The sequence below is a fragment of the Saimiri boliviensis genome, chromosome 10 (assembly GCF_048565385.1).
Source record: "Saimiri boliviensis isolate mSaiBol1 chromosome 10, mSaiBol1.pri, whole genome shotgun sequence".
Classification (NCBI taxonomy): Eukaryota; Metazoa; Chordata; class Mammalia; order Primates; family Cebidae; genus Saimiri; species Saimiri boliviensis.
This window is the reverse complement of record NC_133458.1, coordinates 63659013-63673553: the sequence shown is the minus strand read 5'-3', so window position 1 is coordinate 63673553 and position 14541 is coordinate 63659013. Positions and strand designations below refer to the sequence as shown.

At 40.9% G+C, this 14541-nt stretch overlaps 1 protein-coding gene across 3 annotated transcripts in view; it reads left to right on the top strand.

Moving 5' to 3' along the window:
• LOC141580081 (uncharacterized) overlaps positions 1-14541 on the top strand; it is a 100289-nt gene that overhangs the window by 72694 nt on the left and 13054 nt on the right. For 2 of the 3 annotated variants that reach the window (XR_012512093.1, XM_074379356.1), the window contains exon 2: positions 3055-3193. Coding sequence is in view for 1 of the 3 variants with exons in the window: in XM_074379356.1 (XP_074235457.1) it covers positions 3055-3177 (123 nt within the window). In the remaining 2 variants the exon portion in view is untranslated. Of the gene's footprint in view, positions 1-3054; positions 3194-14541 lie in introns of those variants that run through there. The other variant, XR_012512094.1, reaches the window with a different exon arrangement.

Below are 14541 nucleotides of genomic sequence, written 5' to 3'. Positions count from 1 at the left end.
GTATGTTCTGATACTTGCCTGATAATTCTTATATGTGAAGCATTTGTGGTTCTGATTCTGGTGTCTGATGCCTCTTTTCTTGTTAGCTCTCATTCAGGACTGTAAGTATTGTGGTTTTTGACAGTGAGGCATAGTTTCTTGGAACTTCATGGGAATTATTGGAAGCCCAAATTTAAGGCATTTTCTTCCACAGAGAACATATTTGTGTCTGCCAGAAGCCTGAGGCCACTGCCAACCCAGGGCCACTTTAGATTTTTGCCTTGAGGATTTTTCTTTTTCCAAAGTACTCTGATGGTGCTGTTTTAGGGCTGAGAACCTGTTGAGAGAGTATTTTGTGGTTATAAATTCTCATAGATGTTTTTTCTACTTTGCTCAGTATCAAGGTTTGAGGCAATCAAGTTATCCTATGGCTCCCTGGGAAGCTGGCTATGTCTAGCTTTCATTACCACTGAGGATGTGACCTTATGGAAGTCCAGCTTAAATGTGGAAGAGTGGCAATCTCTCATACTCCCATCTTGTGTGAATTTGGGTTTTAGGTCCTGTCTGGTACATCCATAGAAACCATTAAGAATAGAAGTTCAAGTTCATTTGGGTTAAGTTAAATCCTCAAAGTGAAACCTGGTTTCCTTTCTTGGCTTAATTCTCTGATTCTTTCACTTAATTATTCTGCCTCTGAAACTTCCACTTTCTTGCCAACTCTTTATTGTATTTTTAACAATTTTCTTGCTATTTAGTTTAATCCACCAATTTTTCTTTTTACATTTTCATTGTGTGCTTCCTAAAAATATTCTCATGAGAGAATTGAACTAAAACTTTGTGACTAAAAATCATTCTGTCTGGCTGCAAAACGCATGCATGCCCCCAGGCATGCCAGTAGATCGCCTTGCACTGCGCCATACATTGAAAAGAAAAAAGACAAAGGCATAACCTCCCTTCCCCCATTTGTTTCTTTAAAATAATTCCATAACTTTTTTTAAAACCACAAAGTTGGAAAAATGTTAAAGTTAGGTGATAGGCACAGCGGAGTTCATTATACTACTCTGTCTACTTTTGTGTTTGAAAATTTTCACAATAAAAAATCCATAAAAAGGAAAAGAGAATCAGATGATTAAGGCATTTGATCACAAAATGGCTCCCTTTCCCATTCCCTCAAAGTGTTGTCTGGTCTTCTCCACTGTTTAGCCTCCAACTGTAATGCTGACTTCTTCTGCACCCTGCAAATATAAATATAGGAAAATAAAAGTAAAAATTATACTTTACCTGTAGCTATTATTTATTGTCTTTACCCTGTCTCAGGTGGCCCAGTAAGTAGGTGTCATTAATATCTCCGTTTATAGATGATGAAGCAGACACTTAACTAGGCTAAAAGTAATTTTTTGATAATAGTGTATTCCATCATTGTTGGAGCCACTGATTAAAACATTATGACTAAAAATCATTCTGTCTGGCTGCAAAACTAATGCCCCCAACAATGCCATAGATTGCTTCCCACTATGCCAACTGCACCATACATTGAAAAGAAAGAAAAAGACAATGGCGTAAGCTCCCTTTCCTCCATCTGGAACTTTTCAATGTCTTGTATTTCCTGCAGCTTGGAAAAGGAGTTAGTGCTCCTTTCCCCTTTCCCATTCTGCCGTTCCTCTGCCTGCAGTTCCCCGGGCCCTCTCCTGACCTCTCCCATCTTTTAGGCCTGCATCATCTCGTCCTTTTAGGAATTTTCTAATGGCCATATCCTCTTCATGCCCATGGCCAGTGCCCAAAGCTGGGCAAGGGGCCTTGAGTACTATGATAACTTCCTAACCAGTTTCCTTCCTCTAATCTCTTCTTTCTCCAGACTAATCTATGTTTCACACAGGTGAGTTGCCCTAAAACACTGCATTGTATTGACCTTGTTCGAAAACTTTCGAGTCATCCTAGGACCTAGGACTGGAATGACAAACCTGTGTCACAGAGGAGCCCCTCCTTGCCCCACACCTGACTCTTAGCCCACTGCATAGCACTAACAGACCACAGCACTCTCCTCTCACAATCAGTGCTCCTGAAAATCTCACCCAGCAGAGGTGCACATGGATCCTTGAAGGTAAACTGTGCTGTATAGGCAAGGCCCTCTCCATAAATCATTTCATTAGGGTAAAATTGCAATGGAAATTGACAAGAACCTTCTGTTCTAGCCAAACTGCTCTATCCAGGGTCCCAAGAGCATGTGTGGCACTATCTCACCTTGGCATCTGCTTGTTGTTCATACTGTTTCTCTAACTTTGTTTTTCACACCATCTTTTCTACCTACTGATCCCTCTCCCAACAGGGTCCAGTTCAGATTTCAACCTCTACAAATCCCCCTTGATTGTCTCAACTGGACATTCCCTTCCTCTCCTTTAAGCCCTTCCCTGTTGTCTGGTTCCCATCTTACTGTCTGGCGGTGACCACTTAGGAATCTGACTGTCTCTTCTTTTTTCCTCCATTTTTTAATTTCTTAAACCCTGTAGCTCATAGAATGATGCAGTTGGGTGGATGTTATAAACATAATTTCATGTTATTAACTTCCCAAATAAAAAAATGAAAGCACAGTGAGGTTAAGGGATTTACCCATGGTGACCCAGTAAGTTAGAGCCAGGCTGGGCATAGAACATCTATTCCCAATGCCCCTTCCGTAGCATTCTCCCCTCACTATGCTTTTTCCCTCACCAGCTAAGGGCTAACCTCCTTGTGGGAATGAAACGTATTCTATCCTCTGTGTACGCACTCTTCCCCGTGCACCATCCACATGTCTGATATGCAGTAGGCCCTTTGTAAATGTTTGCTGCTGATGAGAAGGCAGTCCTCTTTGGAATTACAATGTTTGTGTAGTCTCAAATATGAAAATATTTTTTTTCTTTGATAAGTGGGACATTTTAACATATAACCACCAGAGAGAAGCAGTAGTAATAAAGAAAAGCAGTTAAATGTTCTTATGTAATTATCTAATTCTTAGAAGTGCAAAGGAAGGATACCTTAAGGCCATTTTGAGACACTAGGGAGAGATCAATCTGATGTCTTTCTTTTTCTGACTGCCAGATAATTCTGCTCAACAATTCACTGCAGAAATCAGATGTGGAAATTGGAATATTTAATTCAACTAAATGTATCCGGATCATCAATGTGCAAGACTTTGCCCTTGGCCAGGATAGAAGATTATAAAGTGAGAGCCTCACAGGTTAGTTGGGAAATTGTCACATTGTAACATTTACTCTACATCAAGACACATTCTCAAGGGAACCCACTGGTGGGTCAAACATAGATGACAAATGTATTAGTCTGTTTTCATGCTGCAGATAAAGACATACACGAAACCTGGAAGAAAAAGAGGTTTAACTGGTCTTACAGTTCCACATGGCTGGGGAAACCTGAGAATCATGGCAGGAGGTGAAAGGCACTTTTTACATGGTGGTGGCAAGAGAAAATGAGGAAGCAGCAAAAGGGAAAGCCCCTGATAACCTCATCAGATCTGGGGAGACTTACTCAGTATCATGAGAATAGCACAGGAAAGACCATCCCCCATGATTCAATTGCCTCTTCCTGAGTCCCTCTCACAACATGTGGGTATTCTGGGAGATACAACTCAAGTTGAGATTTGGGTGGGGACACAGAGCCAAACCATATCATTCTGCCCCTGGTTCTTCCAAATCTCATCTTCCCATATTTCAAAACCAATCATGTCTTCCCCACAGTCCTCCAAAGTCTTAACTCATTTTAGCATTAACCCAAAAGTCCACAGTCCAAAGACTCATCTAAGACAAGGCAAGTCCTTTTGGCCTATCAGCCTGTAAAATTAAAAGCAAGCTAGTTACTTCCTAGATACAGCCATACCGAATGGGAGAAATTCGCCAAAACAACAGGGTTACAGGGCCCATGCAAGTTCAAAACCTAGCAGGGCCATCAAATTTTAAAGCTCCAAAATGAAAGATCTCCTTTGACTCCAGGTCTAAATCCAGGTAATGCTGATGCAAGAGGTGGATTCCCATGGTCTTGGGCAGCTCTGCCTCTGTGACTTTGCAGGGTGCAGCCTCCATACTGGTGGCTTTCATGGGCTGGCATTGAGTGTTTGTAGCTTTTGCAGGTGAACGGTACAAGCTATTGGTGGAAACGCTATTCTGGGGTCTGGAGGATGATGGCCATCTTCTGACAGCTCCAGTAGGCAGTGCCCCAGTAGGGACTCTGTGGGGGCTCTGATCCCACATTTCCCTTCTTCGCTGCCCTAGTAGAGGCTCTCCATAAGGGCCCTTGGCCCTGCAGCAAACTTTTGCCTTGGCACCCAGGCATTTCCATACATCTTCTGAAATCTAGGCAAAGGTTCCCAAACCTCAATTCTTGACTTCTGCGTACTACCTGCAGACCCAACACCATGTGGGAGCTGCCAAAGCTTGGGGCTTGCATCCTCTGAAGTCACAGCCCAAGCAGTACTTTGGCCCCTTTCTGCCATGGCTGGAGTGTCTGGGACACAGGGCACCAAGTCCCTAGGCTGCATTTAGCATGGGGCCCCTGGGTCTGGCCCACGAAACCATTTTTAACTCCTGGGTCTCCAGGTCTGTGATGGGAGGGGCTGCCATGAAGTTCTCTGACATGGCCTGGAGACATTTTCCCTATGATCTTGGAGATTAACATAGGCTCCTTGCTACTTATACAAATTTCTGCAGCCGGCTTAAATTTCTCCCCAGAAAGTGGGTTATTCTTTTTTATTACATTGTCAGGCTACAAATTTTCCAAACTTTTTATCTCTGCTTTCCTTATAAAACAGAATGCCTTTAACAGTCCCCAAGTCACCTCTTGAATGGTTTGCTGCTTAGAAATTTCTTCTGCCAGATAACCTAAATCATCTTTCTCAAGTTCAAAGTTCCACAAATCTATAGGGCAGGGGCAAAATGCTGCCAGTGTCTTTGCTAAAATGTAATAAGAATCATCTTTGCTCCAGTTCCCAACAAGTTCCTCATCTCCATCTGTGACCACCTCAGCCTGGACCTTACTGTCTATATTGCTATCAGCATTTTGGGCAAAGACATTCAAAGAGTTTCTAGAAAGGTCCAAACATTCTCACATTTTCTTGTCTTCTTCTGAACCCTCTAAACTGTTCTAAGCTCTGCCTATTTTTCAGTTCCAAAGTCACTTCCACATTTTCGGGTATCTTTTCAGCAACACACCACACTACTAGTACCAATTTATGGTATTAGTCCGCTTTCATGCTGCTGATAAAGACATACCCAAGACTGGAAAGAAAAAGAGTTTTAACTGGACTTACAGTCACATGGCTGGGGAGGCCTCAGAATCACGGATGAAAGGCACTTCTTACATGATGGCAGAAGTAAAAATGGGGAAGAAGCAAAAGTGGAAATCCGTAGTAACCTCAACATATCTGAGTAGACTTACTATCATGAGAATAGCATGGGAAAGACCAGCCCCCATGATTCAATTCCTGGGTCCCTCCCATAACACGTGGGCATTCTGGGAGATACAATTGAAGCTGAGATTTGAGCAGGGACACAGCCAAACCATATCAACAAATAAGCTTGAAAAACTGAAAAAACGTTTTATATCACTAATAACCAAAGACAAGCAAAATTCAAATAATATTCCCTGATGACTGGCAAAGTATTTTTGGTTTTAAATCATAATATCCAGGGTTGACTAGAGTTTGGCCTCTCAAACACTGGTAGGAAAGGGTCTTTCCAGGTGGATAATTTAACAAAAATTTTAAAAAACCTTAAAAATGGGCTTGGCATGTTGGCTCACGCCTATAATGCCAGCACTTTGGGAGGCCAAGGCACGATAATCACGAGGTCAGGAGTTTGAGTCCTACCTGACCAACATGGTGAAATCCCATCTCTACTAAAAATACAAATGTTAGTCAGGCATGCTGGCTCGCATCTGAAATTCCAGCTACTCTGGAGGCTGAGGCAGAAGAATCACTTGAACCAGGAGGCAGAGGTTGCAGTGAGCCAAGATTCCACCACTGCACTCCAGCCTGAGCAACAAAGCGAGAATCCATCTAAAAAAAAACAACTTAAAAATGTACTTGTCATTATACCTAGCAATTCTATTTTCACAAGTAGACTTAATAAAGTCTGCTTTCCAAAGATTTTGCTACAGAGAAATTCGTTGCATAAATATTGTGAAAAACTGGATACAACCTAAATAATGATAATAGCTAACATTTAATTGAGTATTTACCATGTCTCAGACATTGATCTGAGCACTTTAGATAAGTTTATTCATTCAAACCTTACAAACATAGGGATGAGGGAGGTACTACTGAGAGACTATTACCATCCCCATTGGACAGATGAAGTAACCTGGTCACACACCCAGTAAATTGAAGAGTCAAGAGTTAAGCCCAGCAATCTAGCTTTAGAGACTATGTTTTTAACAATTTCATTCTATTCCCTCTCCAAACATTCTAATCTAAATAGCCAATGATAGAAAAATTGTTAAAATTAGTAATGCTCAGTGTGTGTGTGTGTGTGTGTGTGTGTGTGTGTGTGTGTGTGATGTGAGAGAGAAGTGCCATGAGAATGTTTCCAAATTACCTAGAGCCTCTCTTACTGTTAGAAATGGGTTATACAAGGAAAGAGAACCACTAGGTTACCTGAATTATAACAAAAATTATACAAATACTATGCAATTATTAAAAATTATGATATATAGCTATATTTCGTTGTAGTCTAGAATAGTATCTTTCAAATTCTTTTGACATAACCTATATTAAAAAATAAACATTTTCCATGTCAACCTTGCCTATCCATAAAAGGTTGCACAGGTAGCTCCCTCCAATACAGCTGTGTTAGTTGTTTACGATGGGTGTCTATGCCTATGTTATATCAGTTGTTAAATATTTTGAATATCACATATCTAGGGTGGTGAAAAGCAATTGCAGTTTTTGCCATCCAAATACATTTACACACACACACAAACACACACACACACACACACACACACACACACACACACACACAGAGAGCCCTGAAACAAAAGTTTCATGAGACAATCCTCAATCTTAATAAATGGGATGCACTCTTTATTTCCCCCTTCATTATTAAAATTCTGGACCAAATGTATTGTTTTCAACCTCTCATTGATTTCATCATCCTAAGTTAATGTACCCATAGTTTGAAAACAATCCTAGAAAAAAATTATGGCTATTTTAATACTTAAAATGTCCACAAGAGAACACTACAATTCTAAGACACATGACATACCAAGGGATTTCCACTGGGAAGGGCAGGAATGTTGTCCATTGCAGAGCACAGCCCATTCAGAGTAGTCGGTCTCTAGCTTGACCAATCACCTATCAAAAGGCTGATGCAAAAAACCTTGCTGATACAAAGGCTGTCAGGGTCCATCAGAGCCTCTGTGTCATGAATATAAAATTGAACATGCAGAAATATTTTATGTGGTTGACAGAATAGGCAAAAGGTAAAAGTCCTTGCAATAAGGAGAGGCTAGATTGGTAATAATGGGTCATTTATAAGCTAAAAGTTTCAATAAGTTGAGGTTATGGGAAAATAAAAGCTATGAATAAGCAAAAGATGTAAGTGGGGGAAAGACACAGGGCTGGGAAGCCTGTTGACAGGAAGAGGGTAGCCATGCGCATTATCCTGTAATCACATTAATGGCAGAACCCTTGAGTTAGGCCCCAGACTCCTGCTGCCAGCATTCTAAGAGCTTCCAGGCTCTGTAAGACCTAGTCAGACTTGGGTTCTTTTTCTAGATTTTGTGTGGATCCCTGTATTTCTTTCTTTCTCTTTTTTTGAGACGGAGTTTTTTGCTCTTGTTACCCAGGCTGGAGTGCAATGGCGCGATCTCGGCTCACCGCAACCTCCGCCTCCTGGGTTCAGGCAATTCTCCTGCCTCAGCCTCCTGAGTAGCTGGGATTACTGGCACATGCCACCATGCCCAGCTAATTTTTTGTATTATTAGTAGAGATGAGGTTTCACCATGTTGACCAGGATGGTCTCGATCTCTTGACCTCGTGATCCACCCGCCTCGGCCTCCTAAAGTGCTGGAATTACAGGCGTGAGCCACTGAGCCTGGCCGGATCCCTCTATTTCTTAGATCCTCTCTAACATTAGAGTAAACTCTTCCTCTCTAACATTAGAGTAAACTCTTCCTCTCTAACATTAGAGTAAGCTCTTCCTAACTTTGCTGACCTAACAGCAGTTGAGTCTCTTCTGTTTATCTTTACAAAGAAGTCTAATTGGAAAGAAAAAAGAAGGAAGAAAGATGTTTCCAGTATATTAAGTTTAAAAGGCATCTTAATATCACCTCTTTAAACCTAATTTTATTTTAAAATGTGTAATGTAGTATGAAATCTGGAAGGAAAGACATTAAGATATTAACAAAGGTTATAGCTGAGTAATGTATCGGTGTGATATTATGATATCAATATGTTGGTTTTCATCCCCAGTTCCTGGCTCAGAACTCCCATTGCCCTTGTTGCGGGCTTCAGTTATAATGTTGGGGCACTTTACGTGTCAAAGGCAGGCCTCAGCCTCAGATATCTCTCTCTAACCTTTCCTTGCCTTACTTTCACCTGCCCAAGGCAGAACTCTAATCTAATGTGAGTCAAAAAGCGTCATTCCAGCCCCATACCCTGGAGGAAAGCATGCTGCACTGAGAGCCAACAAAGAATCCGAGCCGGCCTCGCTGTTTCTCAGGGAATGTATTCTCTTCCCGGGTCCACAAGGGGGCGTAGTTTCAAAGGCAAGAACTTCCCAGCTCCATACCTCCACCCATGTCTCCATCCGTGATTTTAGAGGTCTTGGGCGGGAAGTCCTCCCAGGTTAAAAGTCCCTGTCACTCACATCTGGGCGGATTCCACTTTCTGGATCCCCTTCCACCACCTCATGAAAGCTGCTTTTCTCTCTATCCGTTTCTTTCTCCTATTCTTTTCTCTCTGCCTAAATAAATCACTTTCTGCCAAACTCTTTAGGGTCCGATATTTACCTATGAGCACAGCGCACCCAGCAGGGTCCTCTCTCCTGGGTGAGTGGAGGGACCAAAAGCCTGGAAAAACACAGCCTACTGTGAAGCGAGCTGCGCCTCCCCCGTCCCGGAACCCAGTCTCATGTCCCCACTCAGTCCCTTAGTATTAGATCACACTTTTTGTTCAATCACGTTTTGGTTGTCCATGCTTCAATCAGGTATATCCAATGATGTTTCCACATAAGACTCAAGAAGACAGGGTTTGGAGAGCTTCCAAGCAGCGGAACAGGCAGGCTGACAGGAAGGGCAACAAGAACGGCTCCGTGAGCTGGGAGAGCGGCACACCCCAGCACCATGGGAGCAGAAACTCTGGCAGTCGGGACTCTTTCAGACCTTACCCTCTGCATCTCTTCGTCTGGTTGTTTATTTGTATTCTTTAAAATATGGTAAAGTGGTAAACATAAGCAAGTGTTTCCCTGAGTTTTGTGAGCTGCTTTAGCAAATTAACCAAATCCAAAGAGGGATTGTGGGAACCACAATTTGAAGCTGTTTGGTTAGAAGTTCCTAAGGCCCAGGCTTGTGACTGGTGGAAAGCAGGGGTGGTCTTCTGGGTCTGAGCCTTCCACCTGTGGTTTGAGGCTATCTCCAGGTAGAGTTAGAACTGAAGTGAATTGGAGGACAGCCAGCTGGTGCTCACTGCAGAACAGATTGCTTACTTAGTGTGTGGAGACAAACATCAAATGTATTTGGTCACAGAAGTCTTCCGTGTTGAATGTGGTGGTGGTGTAACAGCAGAGGAAAAGACAGTTTGAGCTTTTTCCACTCATAGTGGGTATGCTTTACTCTTTATTCACAAGTATTTTTTTAAGAAAAAATAAGCATACACTAATTCTTTTATTTTTTAGAAGTTTGAAAGAGTTTCATTAAAAAGAAAGAAAATTTTAAAAACCAAGATCTCTTTAAAGATAACAGCACAGTTACTAAATGTTTCCATAAAGATCATGTGATTTGTGGTGGGATCAAGAGGACTTGGAAGGCAGAGCTGTCCTGGAGGGAACTTTCTCCAAAGGGGCAAACTTGGGCAAAGTCAGAGAGGCCCGTGCCTCTCTAAAGGGAGGCTGACTGTAGCTGAAGCAGAGAGCACTCCGTTAAAGGACCTCTGAATGTATTTGGTGGAAATTATTTTTTTTTCCTTGGCTTCTAAAAATTTTGTAATAGTTGATATTTTATTTTATTTTTTACTTTTATGTATCTTTATTACACTCTAAGTTCTGGGGTACATGTGCAGACATTGCAGGGTTGTTACATAGGTATACACCTGCAATGGTGCTTTGCTGCCTCTATCCCCCCATCACCTACATTAGGTATTTCTCCCAATGTTTTCCCTCTGCAATCTCCCCACCCCCTGTTATCCCTCCTCTAGCCCCCAACACCCCAACAGACCCCAGTGTGTGATGTTCCCCTCCCTGTGTCAATGTGTTCTCATTGTTCAACACCCACCTATGAGTCAGAACATGCAGTGTTTGATTTTCTGTTCTTGTGTTAGTTTGCAGAGAATGACGGTTTCCAGCTTCAGACATGTCCCTGCAAAGGACATGAACTCATCCTTTTTTGTGGCTGCATAGTATTCCATGGTGTATATGTGCCACATTTTCTTTATTCAGTCTATCATTGATGGGCATTTAGGTTGGTTCCAGGTCTTTGCTATTGTAAACAGTGCTGCAATGAACATATGTGTGCATGTGTCTTTATAATAGATCAATTTATAATCCTTTGGGTAATGGGATTGACCCAGTAATGGGATTGCTGGGTCAAATGGAATTTCTATTTCTAGATCCTTGAGGAATCACTACACTGTCTTCCACAATGGTTGAACTAATTTACACTCCCAGCAATAGTGTAATAGTAATAGTCCTATTTCTCCACATCCTCTTCAGCATCTCTTGTCTCCAGATTTTTTAATGATCACCATTCTAACTGGCATGAGATGGTACCTCAATATGGTTTTGATTAGCATTCCTCTGATGACCAGTGATGATGAGCATTTTTTCATATGTTTCTCTGTCACATAAATGTTATCTTTTGGGCCAGGCGCGGTGTCTCAAGCCTGTAATCCCAGCACTTTGGGAGGCTGAGGCGGGTGGATCACGAGGTCAAAAGATCGAGACCATCCTGGTCAACATGGTGAAACCCCATCTTTACTAAAAATACAAAAAAAAAAATTAGCTGGGCATGGTGGCGCATACCTGTAATCCCAGCTACTCAGGAGGCTGAGGCAGGAGAATTGCCTGAACCCAGGAGGCAGAGGTTGCGGTGAGCTGAGACCACGCCATTGCACTCCAGCCTGGGTAACAAGAGCGAAACTCCATCTCAAAAAAAAAAGAAAAAAAAGTTGTCTTTTGCAAAGTGTCTGTTCATATCCTTTGCCCCTTTGCCCACTTTTTGATATGGCTGTTTGTTTTTTTCTTGTAAATTTCTCTCTGTTCTTTGTAGATTCGGGATATTAGCTGTTTGTCAGATGAGTAGCTTGTAAAAAAATTTTCCCATTCTGTTGGTTGCCAGTTCACTCTAATGCTTGCTTCTTTTGCTGTGCAGAAGCTCTTTAGTTTCGTTAGATCCCATTTGTCTATTTTGGCTTTTGTTGCCATTGCTTTTGGTGTTTTAGTCATGAAGTCCTTGCCTATGCCTATGTCCTGAATGGTTTTGCCTAGGCTTTCTTCTAGGGTTTTTATGGTGCCAGGTCTTTTGCTTAAATCTTTAATCCATCTGGAGTTAATTTTTATATAAGATGTAAGGAAGGGGTCCAGTTGCAGCTTTCTGCCCATGGCTAGCCAGTTTTGCCAACACCATTTATTAAACAGGTAATCCTTTTTCTGTTGATTAATTTTGTCAGAATTGTCAAAGATCAGGTGGTTATAGATGTGTGGCGTTACTTCTGAGGCCTCGGTTCTGTTCCATTGGTCTATATTTCTGTTTTGGTACCAGAAACATGCTGTTTTGATTACTGTAATATAGTTCAAAGTCAGGTAGCGTGATGCATTCGGCTTTGTTCTTTTTGCTTAGGATTGTCTTGGCTATGTGGGCTGTTTTTTGGTTCCATATGAGGTTTAAAGTGTTTTTTTCCAGTCCTATGAAGAAGGTCGATGGTAGTTTGATGGGGATAGCATTGAATCTATAAATTACTTTGGGCAGTATAGCCATTTTCACAATATTGATTCTTCCTAACAATGAGCATGGAATGTTTTTCCATCTGTTTGTGTCCTCTCTTATTTCCTTGAGAAGTGGTTTGTAGTTCTCCTTGAAGAGGTCCTTCACGTCCTTTGTTAGTTGTATTCCTAGATATTTTATTCTCTTTGTAGCAATTGTGAATGGGAGTTCGATCATGATTTGGCTCTCTGTTTGTCTGTTGTTGGTGTATAGGAATGTTTGTGATTTTTGCACATTGATTTTGTATCCTGAGACTTTGCCAAGTTGCTTATCATCTTAAGGAGATTTTGGGCTGAGACGATGGGGTCTTCTAAATATACAGTCATGTCACCTGCAAATAGAGACAATTTGATTTCCTCTTTTCCTAATTGAATATGCTTTATTTCTTTTTCTTATCTGATTGCTCTGGCTAAAACTTCCAATACTATATTGAATAGGAATGGTGAGAGAGGGAACCCTTGTCTAGTGCCAGTTTTCATAGGGAATGCTTCCAGTTTTTGCCCATTCAGTATGATATTGGCTGTGGGTTTGTCATAAATAGCTTTTATTATTTTGAGATACATTCCATTGATACCTAGTTTATTGAGAGGTTTTTTTTGTTTTGTTTTGTTTTTGTTTTTAGCGTAAAGTGCTGTTGAATTTTGTCAAAGGCCTTCTCTGCATCTATTGAGATAATCATGTGGTTTTTGTCTTTGGTTCTGTTTATGTGATTTATAATGTTTATAGACTTGAGAATGTTGAATCAGCCTTGCATCCCTGGGATAAAGCCTACTTGATCGTGATGGGTAAGCTTTTTGATGTGCTGTTGGATTTGGTGCGCCAGTATTTTATTGAAGATTTTTGCATCAGTGTTCATCATGCATATTGGCCTGAAGTTTTCTTTTTTGGTTGTGTCTCTGCCAGGTTTTGGTATCAGAATGATGTTGGTGTCATAAAATGAGTTAGGGAGGATTCCCTCTTTTTGTATTGTTTGGAATAGTTTCAGAAGGAATGGTACCAGCTCCTCTTTGTACATCTGGTAGAATTCAGCTATGAACCTGTCTGGCCCTAGATTTTTTTGGTTGGTAGGCTATTAATTGCTGCCTCAACTGCAGACCTTGTTATTGGTCTACTCAGGTATTCAACTTCGTCCTGGTTTAGTCTTGGGAGGACATAAGTGTTTATTTTAAAAGAAATAATTTATATGTAAGTTATGAAACATAATAAAATAAAAATACATCCAAGTTTAAAACATAGAACACAATTAATACTTTTGAGACCCTCCCTGAACCTATTATTCTTCCTCCCTTCCATAATTAACCATAATTCCAAATTTTGTGTTAACCTTTATGGTTTTATTGAAAATATATGTGTCTTTAATAAAATTAACAATTAATGTTCTTTGAGTGCTTGCTTTTTGTTAGACAGTATTCTAAATCCTTTACCTATTCGCATGATTTGGATGTTTGTCACCTCAAAATCTCATGTTGAAATGTGATTCCCAGTGTTGGAGGTGGGACCTGGTGGGAGGTTATTGCATCATGGGGGTGGATCCCTCACAAATGGTTTAGCACTATCTGCTCAGTGATGAGTGCTTTCTCACTCAGTTCACAGGATATTTGGTTATTTAAAAGAGTCCAAGACCTCCCACTTTTCTCTCTCTTGTTCCCACTCTCGCCATGTGATACTCCAGCTCCCCTTTTGCTTTCCACCCTGGTTGGAAGCTTCCTGAGGCCTCACCAGAAGCAGATACTGGCATCATGTTTTGTGTACAGCCTGCAGAACCATGGGCCAATTAAACCTCTTTTCTTTATAAAATTACCCAGTCTCTGGTATTCCTTTATAGAAATGCAAAAATAGACTAATACACCTGTGTTAACTCTAATCCTCACAACCATATGAGGTAAATACTGTTATTAGCACTCTCCATTCAGTGCATAGGTAAACTCAGACACGAGCAGTTAAGTGACTTGCTCAGAATCACATAGTTCATAAGTGGCAGAACCTGGTTCCAAACCCAGATAGTTCAGCTTAAGCTTCTGTACCCTTAACCATTAGCTATCTAGCTCCTCTAAACAATATTTGGGCATACTTCTTTGCACTTTACAGATATTGCATTTTTTACAAATTGAAGGTTTGTAGTCACTTTCCATTGAGAAAATCTATGCATACAATTTTTCCAACAGTATGTGCTCACTTCATTTCTCTGTACCACATTTTGGTATTTCTCACAATATTTTAAATATTTTCACTTTTATTGTATTTATTTTGGTGATCTGTGATCAGCGATTTTGGTGTTACTATTTTAATTGCTTTCGGGTGCCACAAACAGCACTCATATAAGACAGTGAACTTAATCTATAAATGTTTGTGCTCTGATCATTCAATCGACCAGCACTTTGT